The 16,232-nt window shown below is 41.4% G+C and overlaps 1 protein-coding gene across 1 annotated transcript in view; it reads left to right on the plus strand.

The window, feature by feature from the left end:
* Positions 1 to 16,232, plus strand: part of FAR2 (fatty acyl-CoA reductase 2) — a 78,917-nt gene that overhangs the window by 44,661 nt on the left and 18,024 nt on the right. Inside the window, exons 2-6 of the mRNA XM_086758276.1 lie at positions 243 to 418; positions 3,074 to 3,253; positions 8,441 to 8,618; positions 9,962 to 10,006; positions 14,320 to 14,438. Coding sequence (XP_086614402.1) covers positions 243 to 418; positions 3,074 to 3,253; positions 8,441 to 8,618; positions 9,962 to 10,006; positions 14,320 to 14,438 — 698 coding nt within the window. The remainder of the gene's footprint in view (positions 1 to 242; positions 419 to 3,073; positions 3,254 to 8,440; positions 8,619 to 9,961; positions 10,007 to 14,319; positions 14,439 to 16,232) is intronic.

Genomic DNA, 16,232 nt, shown 5'->3' on the forward strand with positions numbered 1-16,232 from the left:
TTCATTCATCTTTTCAAGGCATTACCTCCTGTACTTCTGTTCTGTTTCCCCTGCAAGGTTTTCCTGTGGGTGGGAACATGTGAATTAACTATTTTATCATCCCACCTGTGTCTGCCCTCTGAAAAAACCAGGCATGCTCTTTTGTGCCAATTTCATTGATTGATGTGATCATACTGGCTACAAATCAGAGTGATCTCAGTAGCCTAATTCTGTACCTGATCTCTCTCTTTTTCTGCTTCAAGGTCTTTGACAGGGTCCGAGAAGATTGCCCTAATTTCCACGAGAAGATTAAGCCTATTAATGCTGAACTCACTCAGCCCAAGCTGGCTATCAGTGCTGAAGATGAGAAGGAGCTTCTGACCCGGGTCAATATTGTCTTCCACTGTGCAGCAACAGTTCGCTTTGATGAACCCCTGAAGTATGTCCTGCTTTCTGTATTTGCTAAGCATGGTTCAGAACGCACCGTATCCTGTAACACACATTCAGTGCATCCTTGCATAGCTGCGGTAATAATTCTCCGTTTACGTTTTCATGCCACATGTGGTTCTGCGCTGAATGTGCAATGTAAATGCTCTGAAAATGTCATGTGCATATGCACGTCAAAATTAAAGTGTATTGGCAGATTTCCATGGGAACAGAAGGAAATACTGCAAGCTTGGGTTGTAATATAGTAAGGGAGTTAAGTATGACCTAAAATTGGGATAGGGAAACGTGTGGTTTAGGTCAGGAGGGAGATGTTTTGGCAGAACTAGCTGGAGACAGCTTGAAGTGAAACAATGTTGTGTCTGTCTGTAAAGCTAGTGTTAATGGCTTTTCTTTGTCACTGAGTAACTGAAGAGGGAAATGAGATGCTGTTTAAGAAAATAGCCTCTCACAAGCCTTAAAATACCCAGCACTCAGCGTAATTAACTGTTTACAATAAATGCTCAGTTTCTGGAGGAGCTCCCTTGGGAGTGGCTGTCCAGGCAGGCTTTCCATTAAGAAAGAACAGCAGAAATAAGCCATTAAACCAAGATTAGATGTTTAAGTGCTTCTATGCAAGTCATAAAGGTTAACAAACCAAGGTGGATGATCTGGATTGCCAGATCTTCACAGTTTTTTTGAAAAACGCTAAAACTATGAGAGTAGAAAATACAATTATTAATATTAGTCTTTATTTGCTCATACATAGGCTGAGTAGATAACCACTGTGTCCACCATAAAGAATTGCTTTTTGCAATAACTAATTAGAGAACCCACCAGAGAGGAAGCAGCTCTTGATTTAATCTTGAGCCGTATGTAGAACCTGGCTCAGGATACAAGCAGCAAAGCACTGCACTGCATTAATAGCCATAAATGTTCTTAAATCAATACACGAATGAAGATGCTATAAAAATGTGTCACAGTGGCATGTTACATCAAAGGCAAACTGTTTTTAATAAGGAGGATAGCTAGAAAGATGTTTTAAAAAAAGTTTAAATGGTCATCTGCTTTCAGGCAGTGTAGAAACCATTTAAAGGCTGATTGCATGTGATCTGTCAAAATCTCTCTAACAGAACAAGGAAAATCCAGTATAATTAAACAGCAAAATAAGAGAAGTTGTTAAAATCAAGTTATTCCTGTCTGAATAATAAAATATATCATATGGGTAAAGTTCTAGCTAGTTAATGTGAAAGCACAGTACTGCAGCTCAAGTAAAAATTTTGAGCAGCAATTTGCTAGTGACACAGAAAATAAAAATATTTTTAAACACGGCAGAAGCCTAAAGCCTACCACAGAATATGTAGATCCAATAGATAAAGGAGGTGCAAAAGCAGTGCTATCAAAATACTACAAAAGTGGCAGCAGAGAAACTAAATAAACTACTGGCATCAACATGCATTACGTTTAGGGAATTCTCCAGATGGAACTCTTGAGGGCAGAAATCTGAGAAACTGTGTTATATTGAAATTGTAGTAGATGCAGTTTTAATATAAATAGAAAAAATAAAGAGTCACAAATCACTAGGGTTAGGTTATATTCCCCTAGAAGGCTAAAGAAACTCTGAATGTCTCAGCAGAAATCCCTGCTGGGCCCATATTCTGAGCACAATTCTGTTCGCCCCTTCTCAGAAGGAATAGAATCAAATAGAAATGTACATGGAAGAGTAACTTTCATATGAAGGGCAGGAGGAAATAGAAATGTATAGAAAAAGCTATTTTTTAATTGCAGCATGCTAAAAAAAATTAGTATCTCTGTCTTTAGATATTGTGATCCAGACATTAATCATACTCAGCTTATGTTTTCATTCATCTGGACTATTTACAACTTCTCTTCAATGTTGGTGTAATTTATTTCTTTAGTGTACACTGTACTTGATAGAATTATTCATATTCTTGTATGTGTTGTTGAAGGCCTCTACTCCTGGGCTGAACAGATTGCATATTCCTTAACTTTCTCCCTCTGTGCAGGAAAGTGTCTTTCTCCCAGTACAAAGCATACAACAAAGTTGAACGTCTGTTCACTATGAGATCCATTTCAGTCTCTAGAACAACTTTTAGCTATGCTGGGTGCTTCAAGGTCAGCCTTGCTAACCAGGATTCATTTTCTCTTATGCTTACCAGTTCTCTTCTCCATTCCTTTGGAATTTAAGCTATTGTCTCTAATTGTGTCTTCTTTCAGTATGAATCTCTTTTTCTGGGCCCAAGGACCCTTTGCTGTGTACTGAAACCATTTGTTTGTCTGGTTCCTTAAGGAGAAAGTAGAACGGGTACTGTAGGAACCATAATGCCTCTGTGGTCATGTGTGTTGGAAATATTTATTCCAGGAAGGGGTGGCAAATATGTCACATTTAGAGATGTTAGTGAATGTTACCTCTGATCCTTCAAATTCAGTAAAAATGTTTGAGAGACATTCTGTGGCCAGAACAGTGAATCCAATAGGATTGCTCTGAAAGCTGGTTCAGCCTTTGCATTTCATTGAAGCTTTCTGCTCTTCTGTGACCTCCTTCTGTTCCCTTACTTCACTTTTCATTATTTGGGGTTTGGATAATGCTCAGCTTTCATGTATTCTTTCCAGTGAAGTGCATTTTGTTTCTTTCCCCTGCCCTCTTCAGACATGCCGTGCAACTGAACGCAATAGGCACGCAGCGGCTTCTGGAGCTGGCCCGGCAGATGCAGAACCTCGAGGCCTTCATCCACATCTCCACCGCCTATGCAAACTGTGTCCGGAAATGCATAGATGAAGTCATCTACCCACCCCCAGTTGAACCCAAGAAGCTCTTTGATTTAGTAGAGTAAGTAGGAACTTCATTGCCTCTTCTGGCATCTGTTTTTCTTCATTCTGCGGAAGACCTCTGAGTTGTTCTCTTCATAGTTGCTGTTATTGTTGTGTGGCCTTGTCTGTGCACTCCCATGCCAACAAGAAATGCTGGCCGTGAGAGTGAGACCAAGGGAAGTGAGAGCTTTAGTTCTAGATGGTTTTGAGGGGTGCTGTCTACAGAACGCCATCCAATAAGTCTATCCTTTCTGGATTTTGTCTTGAAAATAGCTGTACTGAGGTTTTTTGAAAATAGAAGAAATAGAGACTGTTTTGGAGCCTTTGTATCTGGAGAGCTGCTGAAGTCACACTTCATAAACATTTGCTTGACCTTAAAAATACTTTCCCAAATACAAAAGTATTAGAAAGTAGAATAAACTGCACTTAATAACCCTGTGATTTCAGCTACCTCTAAATTTTTTCACACACAGTTTTTAAAAAGACTGTGTGATTTCATGAGAGTCCAGCATTGAGTAAGTTACGCACAAGTGCATTTGCTACCAGGAATGGAGTTGTATTGCTGCTTTCTGTAAGACTCAGCTCTCAGCTCTGTTGCTGCCTTAGTAAGAACTGATCTGTGCTGGTTTTGTTTAGCGGGGGCAGGGGGTGGGCGGGGGGAGGGTGAGGGGGAGACTACAGTGGCAGCTTCTGTGAGAAGCTGCTAGAAGTTTCCCCTTTGTCCAGTGCATTCCGCTGGGTCTAGGGTCGACCCGCCGCTGGCCAGGGCCAAGCCAGTTGGTGACAGCGATAAGATCTCTGTGATAATGTATTTAAGAAGGGGAAAATAAATAAAGAGGGAAGAAGCAGAAGCGGGGGCCGAGAGGGGGACGTGCGAGCCTTGTGGGCCTTGTGGCCCCCGCCCTCTGGCCTCTCGCTGGGCAGCTGTCTGGGCCTGACTCGGCCCGGCCCGGCTGCAAGAAGTGGAGAGGAGATGAGATGTGAAGAGAACCTGAGAGGCATCTGCCTGCCTATTGTGGAGAATTTCTTGTGAAAGGAATGGCTGCAGACGCCAAGGTCAGTGAAGAAAGAGAGGGAGGAGTGCTCCCAGCAGAGATTCCCCTGCAGCCCATGGTGAGGCCGGCTGTCCCCCTGCAGCCCATGGAGGCCCACGGGGGAGCAAAGATCCACCTGCAGCCCGGGGAGGACCCCATGTCAGGGCAGGCGGATGCCTGAAGGAGGCTGTGGCCCGTGGAGGTCTCATGCTGGGGCAGCTGGTTCCTGGGGGACTGCACCCCATGGAAAAAGAGACCTCTCACTGGAGCAGGGGAGGAATGTGAAGAGTTCTTCCTCCAAGGAGGAAGGAGTGGCAGAAACAGCATGTGATGAACTGACCACAACTCCCATTCCCTATTCCCCTTTGTGCTGCTTGCATCTGGGAGAGAGGTGGAGATAGTTAGAAATGAAGTTAGACTCAAAAAGAGGGAGGGGTGGGGGGAAGCTGTTTCTGTTCTCTCTCATAATCGTGCTTTTGTTTTTATTAATAATAACGGCTCACATAAAAGAGACTCCAGCAAAGGAATGAATGCTAATCAGAAATGTGCAGAAATGCCTGGCTACCTCAGAGGTTGCTACTTCAGCTGCTTTGTATAAGACACTAGAAATTAATTTATCATAGTTTGCATGTGCAGCAGAGAGGATAATGTTTGAAAGAAAGGTTGGGTGACAGAGGATGGGCTTTCAGATGTGTTCTTTGATACTTTTATCTTAGTAGTATGCAATACTCAAGTATGTTTATCTTAGCCACGTAATTAGAGATGGGTTTTCTTGCTTTTTTACTAGATTTTTCCTTTGTTACACACTCCAGAAGTTCACCACCTTCCAATACTTGTAGTGAGATAGAAATCACAGCATGCCTTCAGCTAGGATGGCATCTATTTCTTCACCGTGTTTGCAGGTAGCATTACAATTGTTCACAGCAAAGACAACCACTACTTTCAAAGGCATTGAAATCAGGTGGGCCTTGTTGAAAATCACTGTCTTTGGGGTCATTGGTCAGGAGAGTGTTCTGCAGATTGAAGGCAATATATGAAAGAGGTAGATGGGCCTGCAGAGCATGTGGAGGAGTAGAATGGGGAAAGTCTCTGGGATTACAGGCAGAATGGTATAGAAAAAACTGAGAGACTGTGAAGGCCAAGGGATAACATGGAGGGGGAGAGAGAGAAGAAAAAGCAGTGTTGGAAGGAGATGGGAGAGATGCACCTTTTATTATTCACCATGTAAGTGGAAGAAGTAATATGTGGATATCTGGGTACAGAAGGTTTCAGAGAAAGGAGATTAACAGATATCAGAATGTTAGCTTTAAAAAGCAGGGGAGGGAAAAAAGCAGACAAAGAAATATAAACCCCTTTCAAAAAGGGGGAGGAAATACAGGTCATGTTTTGCATCATCCAGCTGTGAAAGCTTCTCTTCACAAACAGCCCTTGTCTTAAACTGCTCTTCTGCAAGTGCATTAAGAGGTATGATCACACAACTGGATGCCATAACAGATCCATTTAATGATGCTTTTGGCTGTGCACTTGATATATGCTTATGATTCTTTATTCAGTTGAAATCCCAAGTAGGACTTCCAGCTGTTTCATTTTCTATTCCTATCTTCCTATTATATCCTTGCTTTCCAGTATTTTGATATTTAACCTGCAAGTTAAGCCTTAGGCTTAATCTGTGTAAATCAAAAGTCACACTTCTAAGTGCTGCCAGGCCAACAGAGGAAACCTATAATCTGCCACATCAAGCAAGGTTTGCCTTAATCTAAATCTGAGGGAAATCAGCTTTGAAGGGTGTGCTGAGGTAAGGAACAGGGCATGGTGAAGTGTGAGCTGAAGTAGAACTAGTTTTGTTAATGCAGAAAATGTAGATCTGACATCATTTACAAGAAGGCTGATGTCTTATTAATAGAAAGGTGTTAACACAGAAAGTTATGTTTTCCTATGGCAGAGTAATTTGGTGGATATATGTGGTGAAAGAAGAGGTTACTAATTGCCTTGTTTCTATGGGGCAATTGCAGCAGTGAGCAAAAACAGTAGCTTTGTGATTTAGCATTTCAAAATCTTCAAAGTAGGTCACAGAGGAGTAGGAACAGTTCACCTCGCTGAACTGTCAGGTCAGTGCTCCTGTGATAGTAATGCTGGTAGATCACATCACTTGGTAGGATGGTACCCTTGAGACAGGCTGGAGTGTGGTCCTCTTGATGGCTGCTTAAAGTAATGCAGAGAAGCCTGTCTGAAAGGATGAGGGCAAGGAGAAATTGCTGTAGGAGAAAAAACTGTAGCTTTGTGAGAAAGACAGGTTGCCCAGAAAGGTGGTGGAGGCCCCATCTCTGGAAACGTTCAAGGCCAGGCTGGATGAGGCTCTGAGCAACCTGACCTAGTCAGGGATGTCCCTGCTCCTTGCAGGGGGGTTGGACTAGATGACCTTTGAAGGTCCCTTCCAACCCTAACCATTCTATGATTCTATGATTCTATGAAGACTAACCTGTATTATTAAAAAAAAAAAAAAAGAGAGAGAAAGAAGGAGGGAAAAGAGACTTGTATGCAGCTTAATCCGAGTTCCCAAATGAACCTAGTCTTCCTCCAGGCTCTGCAGAAGTAGACATCTCCTTTTGGTAGGCTGATAATTAGTTACTCAAGAGATTCAAACAATGACAATTTATCTGAGACCCTAAGGAGGCTGGGTTCAATGGCTGCCTAAACAGGCTTTGTAAATTAAGTCAATATTGTGTGCTGCTTATAGCCTCTGTGTAGTTCACCTTCATATTTTCTGTCTTGTTTCTGAAGCATAGGACTAGGGTTGAAAAGAAAAGTATTAGACCCTCCATAAGGCTTTATTAAAAAAAAAAAATGATTTCTACATACTAAAAACTGTCAGATTCTTTTTAACTCATTCCAAAGTTGAGAGGTTCACTGAATTCAACCCTCCTCTGCAAACTGTTTTGCAGTTTCAGTAAATCAATGTTTACTCATATAACGATTTTCCTGTAATGTTTCCATGTGTGTCTGATGAGAGCCATCTGAAAAACAGTGTGCCACTGGAGCCATCAGGTATTTGTAGGTTTAAAGTGGTATGGTCAAGTAATTCTCCAGGTGTGACAGCCGCCTCCAACTTTATTACTCTCTCCTTGACCTCCGCCTGTTTCTGAAATTCAAGATAAGGAGGGGTGAAGTGAGGATCTGCCGGAAGCAGTATCCTTGCAATGCCCCTGGGAAGAGCACACCCATTCAGTCTGAACTATAAGTCCATTGACTTAATTACAAATTGGATTATAGGAGTTAATCTTTGATTCTGTGGTGTAACATCAGACTGCTGAAAGCCTGTCAGGGATTGGCAGCGGTGTGCAAGGGCACTGGAAGCACAGCCAGTTCCTGTTCTTTAGACCCAAATGCTGGCATGATCAGTGATGTCTTAATGGTGTGCCAGGGAGGAGCCTTTGAGCCTTAGGCCCTCACTGCAGCACCACCCTGATAAGGGCCACTTTTTTAAGGGTATACATGTAACTGTCTGATAGATTCGATACTTGAATACCATTTAAAAAAAAGAAAAACACAACCTTGGTGAGGTTTTTTTTTAAAGCAGGTACTACTGACATTTTCTTAATTTCCTGTGTGAACAAGCCAGTGGAAAACTGGTAGGAGGGAGCATCTAACATTGTAAATTCTGCTACTGGAGTAACATCTCTGTAGTACATTGTTCTGGCTTTTGAGACCTTTGTAATGCTAGTCAACTCAGTAACTCAAGGTTACCAAGAGTCTGGTTACCTGAAGTGTACTTGCGAGTGCATAGGGACTGTGTTGGCTAAGGGTGAGCGCTGCCTAGTGAGAGTGCTAGGTTGCAAAGCTCCATCAATCTCTACACCGTGGCTATATCTACATTACAGGTGGCAGTGAAGCATAAAGCACACAAGTGATTGCTTTAGAATGAGATTGTTTAGATACTTGAAGTTGAGCTGGACATTATAGCATGAAGCTTACCAGGGTTATTTTTTACTTGGAAGACAAAAGTAACCTTTCTCCCACAGAAATCCAAACCAGTTGCTCCTTGCTTTGTCTTAAATGGCTTTGACTTGCTTGTCCTTTGTTTCAGATAATAATTCCTGTCTCACTGGTCTTTTTTGCCTCAGTCTTTTCTCTATCTGCGTGGTGGATAATGACATTCTCCTTGTTTCCTGTAGGTGGTTGGATGAATCTATCATTCAAGACATCACACCCAAGCTCCTCGGGGACTGGCCCAACACTTACACCTACACCAAAGCCTTGTCAGAATACCTGATTCAGCAAGAGAAAGGAAACTTGAACATTGCTATCATCAGGCCATCCATCGTGGGAGCTAGCTGGCATGAGCCCTTCCCAGTAAGCATGAATATATAGCAGTTCCCTACCAGGAGTCCTTTGATGTAGCTGCAGTACTGTCAGGAATCTGTCCCTGCTTGTAGCAGTGTCTGCTTGAAAAACAGGTGCCCCAGTTGGACAGGAAAGTGCATGGAAGAGGTGGAGGACCTGTGCTAGAGTACAACAGCAAGCCTTCTTCAGCATGTTCAGGAAAGACCCTTGCCTACACATGAAAAGAACACATATAAGCAATAATGAGAATAGCTGGGATAATGATATTACAAAATGCTGGACTTGCAACCGACAGTCTTACACACAGAGGATTGTGCCCGGACAGACGCACAAGAGCGTTTCTCTGCTAGCTGGGGAAACATGAGATGTGGGGGTCAGTCACAGTCCCGATGCATTCTGGTTCAAGTCTTTCCACTGTCTAGTAAGCCTGCTAATGAGGTTCTGATGAGCACCCTAGACCTCATGTGGTCCTTAAAGGATTTGACAATGTCATGTGCAGTTACCTAGGATCTTTGTCTTACATTGGTAGTTTTTGAATTCACTGGATTCACGGTTGTTGCAGATACAAGTGTCAGCTGTGCAGTAATTAAATGCAGCTGTACTTCAGGACTGAAATAATTCACCAAGCTAAATACACTAGTAGGAATAATGTGCCCTAACATTGCAGCCAAATTGGAAAGACAACACAAAGTCACCTTTTGCTTTCATGCAGCTTGAAGCATGCCAAAGAGCCAAAGCTCTGGGCCAAGCTCCCCCCATCTTGGAAAGACAGGGTGAACTCTGTTAGGTGTCATAACCCATTTTGGGTCATACAGCTCATCGCTGCTCTTAACTCCAGCTCCCACAAGTGGCAGTTTCCCTCATCTGAAATAGGATGAGATTCAGAAGTACAGTGGTATTTCTTTTTTTCTTCCTTGCCTTAGAAATTAGCTGGAGTAATTGAATCAGTTTCAGTGACATCCACATGTGTATTGGAAGGTGTATAACATGCTGACTGTTTCAGCAAGTGTGACAGCACCAAGACACTGTGGTGTTTAAAGCCACAGTTTATTCCTATAGCTAAGTTATTGTAGGAAAGAAGTAGTTTCTACGAACAAAATTAGATTCTGTTGTTGATTTGTAAATTGCAGACAGCATGAGGTATCTTACAGTGCATCCCCTATTTAAAATCAATTAGGTAGTTTGTACTGGTTAGCTTCCTGGCAGCTGTCCCAGATAGGTTGGCATCCGTCTTAACTGGTGTCTCATTGCTTCTTTGTCTATGCCACAGCATTGTAGCCCTTTCATCATTGTGAAGCCTACATAAGCAACATGTCATTGAAAGAAATAGTAATCATTCTTCTTTTTTGCAGGGTTGGATTGACAGCTTCAATGGGACAAGTGGAATATTTGTTGCGGTATGTCTGGTTACTATTTAAGCTCCCCTTAAGGATTGTTAGTTACTACAGTAGCAATTCTGAAGTTACTCTAAAGTGACTATGCCAGTCACACATATTCACTATATGCTTGCTCATCACTGGTGTAAATAACTCCTGTGCAAAGTGGCAAGGAGAAAGATAAGATAAATCATAGAATCATAGAATGGTTTGGGTTGGAAGGGACCTTCAAAGGCCATCTGGTCCAACCCCCCTGCAAGGAGCAGGGACATCTTCCACTAGATCAGGTTGCTCAGAGCCCCATCCAGCCTAGCCTTGTATGTTTCCAGGGATGGGGCATCCACCACCTCTCTGGGCAACCTGTTCCAGTGTTCTACAACCCTCAGTGTAAAAATGTTTTTCCTAAGATCTAATCTAAATCTACCTCCCTTTATTTTGAAACCATTACCCCTAGTCCTGTCACAACAGGCCCTACTGAACAGTCTCTCCCCGTAATGAATAACAATATTCCCAATAATATGAAAACAATCATTAAAATTTAACACATAAAATCAGTAATGTTGCATACCTTTTCGCTTGTCTTATTTTTTTTACCTGAACTAAAATCGCTGCCTTAGGTCTATTTGTAAGTGCCTAATGCTGTGTAGGTAGGGGCAGATATTTTTGTTCATGTATGATTTGTCCAACTTGATTACTTTGTAAAAACTGTATTGTAATCAGCCTGCTGCAGTGAATAAAAGGATTAGTAGTCTACAATCATAGGAGAGCAGAATAAAATCCAAATATCATCTTGTTAAAAAAGCTCATTTATACCTGAAGTACAGCATAAACAGAAACAGTTACTTCTGGATTCCACAGAACTAGTGAAATCAGTGGGTATATCCCCGCTAGTGCTTTTATCTGAAACCCCAGTTACACATTTCAGAGACATTTAAAAGCCCTGAAATGCATCATTTGTGCACACAGAGTGTTATTAGTTCCTATTAATCTCACAGTTTCTTTAAAATAATTATCTATCTGCCTTTTACTCGTTGCTGACTGCTTATAAAGCTTATACTGCCTCTGTCTGCTCTGCTCACAGCGTCTTGTGCCATTTTCTGTGTTCTTTCATGACATCGTGTCATCATGATGATGAAAGGTTTTGCAGTTCCTTAATTTTGCAGATCCAGTTCTTACATTTTCATGGGACTGTTTCTAACTTTTGCAATGATACCTTTAAGTTTTGGGGTTTTTTTTTTATTACTTTTGATCATTAAAGATGTATGTCACAAAAATTTGTCCAGAGTTAGTTTGCAAGAAAGATGTTATACAAAAAACTTCCACTGCATTGCTCTTTATTCCCCACAAGTGAACTACTTAAGTAACAAATGACGGCAGCCAGTTTTCATACATGTATTGTATACCAGTACCTCAGGAAGCACAGGCTTTCAGCCATTTAAAAACATGCTGATCAAATCTTTTGTCAGAAAAACATTTTTTTCATCCTTGTTTTCTTTTCTTTTAACCTATCAACAAGCAAAAAACACCTGCTTAACCTAATGGCTAAGTATTTGGAAACTTTGCCCATATATCAGTCTTTTTTAATAGTGTCCGCTTTAGGAATTTACACTGGAGCATATTTTATATGCTTATTCTTTGCCACTCATACCAGTAACTAATATTTTTCTTTCTCCAAAAACTTCTAGCCTTATTGAATGCAAGAGTAAACCTCATGGTGGTTATGCTCAAGCCAGGTTTTACACACAGATGCTAGCCTGTATCTTTAGCTGCAGATTAACTCTATGGAAAGTAAAGATTTATGAGATTCTGAGGTCACTATAGTAAATAAGTTCCTTTCCCTTTTATATAAAAGCTTTGCCTGGTACTGAAATAGTTTTGAAAGAGAGATGGTATTTTTTGTTCAGATTGAAGCTCTGAGGTTTTTCAGTACAGGAAATAGAGGCAATGAAACTCCTGTCATCTGCACCGAGCTCTTCTGTGATGAAATAATACTATTTTAAATGTAACTATGTCAAGTCTTAATCAAGCAGACAGAGATCAAAGACAGTAGGTGCAGGGCGTAGATATCAGGTTGGTGTCCGTATCCGTTAGCTCTCTGGCCCCACAGGCAGTTGGCTAGCATCAGTGGGGAGCAGAGAGTCCATGATGTGGAGAAGCAAGGTGGGATTGCCAGTGCTGACAGACAGTATTTGTCTTGTGCCATCTCCAGTTGCTGCTGCACTCAGTCAGACTGGTATTAGTTTTCTGGAAGTGAAAGGTGTTTATTATTAGGGAGCCCGAGAGACTTTTGGTCTTTGAGGGGGAGCCGGGAAGTTTGGATTAGTGTGCTGGATATGGTGAATTGGTAAATCCTGTTCGGTAGTTTGAAAATTAACCCTTGAACATGAGAGTTATGTGTTAGTTTGATTTCCTGGAAGTTGTATGATTACAACCAGCTGTCTCGGACAACTGTATTTTAAGATGTATTTAATAGTCAAGTAGCTTTATCAGCCTTATTAAGAATGGAAAAATCAAAAGGGAAGTGTGGTGTTTGTGTATTTTTTAAAGTGCCCTCCATACTAAAATATTCACTTACCATTTCTGACTCAAGCTCATCCTCTCTGGAGAACCCAGATTCAGATTTGTTTCAGATGATCTTCGAAATCATCTGGACAGAATCTAAACACCAAAGCTTGCAAAGATGGTTTGGGTTCCCCCCCCCTGCCCCCAGTCACCTCTATAATACTTGATTCATTTTGTTCCACAATTAGATTTTTTTTTAAATATTCATGAAATATGGGAGTTCAAGTTGTTATTGTCTCATGTTTCTTTTGCCTACAGTTGCTCCAGCTGCTATGTTGATTGAAAAACAAAATGGAATTAATTACATTTCCGCTGGACTGTAATTGAGGCATTCTGTCTCACTGTTCCATATTACATGTAAAGACCTTCTTCCCTGCAAAGCAGTGAAGCTGTAGGGCAGAACCATGGTTTAATTCATGTTCTGGACAGTGACTGGCCCTGAAGCGCTTCAGCTGGGAGGCTGTCCAGAAACATCAGACTCAGATCAGGAAATTATTTTGTAGGCTTCAGCTACAGTAGCTTCTACTTCACTAAAGAGAAAAAAAGGTCAGCAACTATAAATAGAAATCAAGCCATACCTGATAAAGCAGTACCAAACCATTTCCAATGTAAAAGGTAACTTAAAACATTTAAATCTGAAGTCTTGATTAAATATACAATATATAAAATGTCTAATTCATCCATGTGTATATCACCATTACATGTTGCTCTGAATACAGGCGTGTTTGTAGCCCATCCATCAAATTTCCTAGTTTTGAAGACCTCTGAAAGGTTTTAGTGTACCTGTGAAAATGTGATAGTTGGTCACGCAGTGGTCTCTAGTAGGCATGTGTTCACAGCAGTGGAAAATTCATAGCTGAGCTTGATTTGCTGCTTGGGTTCTTTTTGCTTTTTTCCCCTTGAAAAATCAGTAGTAGGAACAACCGAAAAAATCATAGTGGTGTTGCAAGTTAAGGTTTTAGTGTCTAAGCGTAACTGTGGTTTAACTGAGGTTCAGCTTAGGGCAGCAGAAGTTAACTGCATGCCATGGGTTTGAGGAGGATGGAGTCATGTGGGGAAGCTTACGTGGTTGCTCGTGTCTGAGACTGTCTGTGATCTGTCTGCCAGCTGCACCAAGGATGAGATGAGACTGCTCAGGAGTCTTAGCTCATGAAAATTAAATCAGTCATAAGTCCCTTACTTGCAAGCTGTGAAATGTAACAAAGCCATCTGATTATAGAAGGGGAAAGGAGAGGGAGAGACAGAACGTAAACCCCCAGATACACACCTCCCAAACAGGGCATGTGGTGGCCTTTAAAATCCAGCAGACAATGGCATTTACAGTAGACATGTAAATTAACACTTACAAGTTAATATAAAGTCTTAAATGCTTTTTTGGTCACATCTTTCTTCTCCCCAGACTTCAGGCAAGGGTTTTTGTGCAAGTAGGCACTTTCTAGTTGCTATAGTAAAACTTCATCTTTCACAGCTATTTCATCATGAAATGGGAGTCTCAGATTGGAAGAAAAGAAAAAAGTTAACTTTGAGTTAACTAAGAGTCACAGCTTTTCTTGTTGTATGCAGCACAGACGTTGTCATGTTTTAGATTTCCTCTGAAAATGCAGAACGGTGGGATCCATGTGAGATCCATGTTTGTTTTCACAGAAACCAAATAATCTTCTGCAGCAGGTGCTAGGCTTGAAAAATGCTGATGTGACAGACTGTCCTTGTTCCAAGCTGGTGAAATCTTACCATAGCCTTACTGTCAGTGTTTCTTTTCCTTTGTCCCACAGGCAGGCAAAGGGATTCTGCGGACTGTCATTGCCAACAACGAAGCGGTGGCAGATATGATTCCGGTTGACGTCGCCATCAACCTCACCCTTGCAGCTGGGTGGTACACTGCTGTGCACAGGTGGGAACACACTCCTCGTTCTGCCGGACTTGGGCATTTCCTGCCTGCATTCGGACTTTAAAGGGAACTGGAAGCTAATTGAAAACCTATGCATGAGCCTTGTTGATTCATTTTCTGGTTCATGTTTTCTTCCCTGAGTTGGCATGGACTAAGAGTCTAGCAGAAGCAATAGAGGCAGGCTTTAGAGTTATGGAATCTCCAAAGATGCAGGTGAGATCTGTTTTTCAGTACAATGTAAGCTCAGATGACAATTCTCTCTCAGAAGTCACTTTTCTGAAGTCTGAGAGCTTTATTGCTGCTTCATAGCAGCCTTTTTTGGGCCTCTTTTCTCAGGCAGCTACACTGAGTCACTTCAAGTGGCTTCTAGAGTTTTCTTGCTGAAAATGCTCTACATGTTTTCCTTGGAAAACACTGCACAATATAAATACATTATGGGCTCATATGATAGGGGAGATAATCTGCAAAAATTCCATTCTTTGTGTTGTTGAGAAGGGGATGTATAAGTGGCATTAAGGTTTTAAGATCTTCTCCTATGAACCCCTGGCTCTGACCTTTAATCATTAGGTAGGAAGTGATACAGAGTAAACCACATGAATTATTCTGGAGGTTTATGCAACTCTGAGAAATCAATACCAGGCAAATAAAAGGCAGAAATATTTTACTTTAAAGACAGAGTAAGCCCTCTAAGCTGAGGGTAGAGAAGAGCTGCATGGAGTAACCTAAATATAGGGATCTTAAAAGGCAGCTTACCAGCTCTTCTGATTTACTTTTCTCATCCTTTTCTCCCCCTCCATCAGCAACAGACAAAGTAGCACAGTCTGGGTAAAGTAAATGCAGCTTCCCCTTATGCATACAGTCCTGAGAACTTTCAGATGAAAAGGGTTGTAGTCTGTCCATAAAGTGGGAAAAGGAGATGAACACATGCTGATGAGCACTATATCGGCATGCAGGTAGACTTCCTGGCTCTGCCGTAGTAGGAGAAATTCTGGTTTTTCTGACTTTTCATTGGCGAAAGATACGTGCTTTTAATCTGGTTCCCACACAAATAATTATTAGGCTAAAGGAGCAATTTAAGAACTTGATTTAAAGCTTTGTCTAGCTGGGCACAACCCTTAGGTTAGCAATCTGTAAACAGAGAAATGAGCGCCTCAGCCTTCTGTAAATTTAATTTCTCTGAGAGAATTTTGGATTTAGGTGCTGTCTTGAAAAATAACATGTATGGTTTCATTATTTTTTTTTCCCAATCATGTAATTAAAAAGTCAGTATCCTTCAGGGCAGGTGTCATTACTGAAGGAAATTAGATTCTAAAACTTAGCAGAGAATTACAATCTTCTTTACATAGTGTAGAAGCTCTGCACTCTACCAAGGTCATTGACTCATCTGGAGGGTGGAGAATGGAAAAAAGTAAACAGGGAGAGACTCTTCACTGGAAGCTGGGAAAATGGAGAAATCCTCTTTGTTGGTGTTTAACGGGCCTGACCCACTGGACTAAGTCGAAGTCTGTGCTTTCACTTAAGCGCACTTTGCAACAGGCTGTCTGTGTGGCTCAGCACTAGGTGAGTTTTCTGTATGGGCACATATTACAGATTTAGTCCTTAGTGAGTTGCTGTATTGTTTTCTGTAACGCTGTTTCCCACATTAAGCACTCCTGTGCATCTTTGTTTAACACTCTACCAGACTTCTGCTCTGTAATTCAAAGTTACAGGAGAACATGGATGCAGAGCTTTACACATGTCTGTTAGTCCCAACCACCCCTAGAAGTCTGCTAAGGATTAGTCATAATGATAAAATAC

Source organism: Chlamydotis macqueenii, chromosome 1 (genome assembly GCF_036417535.1).
Source record: "Chlamydotis macqueenii isolate bChlMac1 chromosome 1, bChlMac1.mat, whole genome shotgun sequence".
In the NCBI taxonomy this organism is placed as follows: domain Eukaryota; kingdom Metazoa; phylum Chordata; class Aves; order Otidiformes; family Otididae; genus Chlamydotis; species Chlamydotis macqueenii.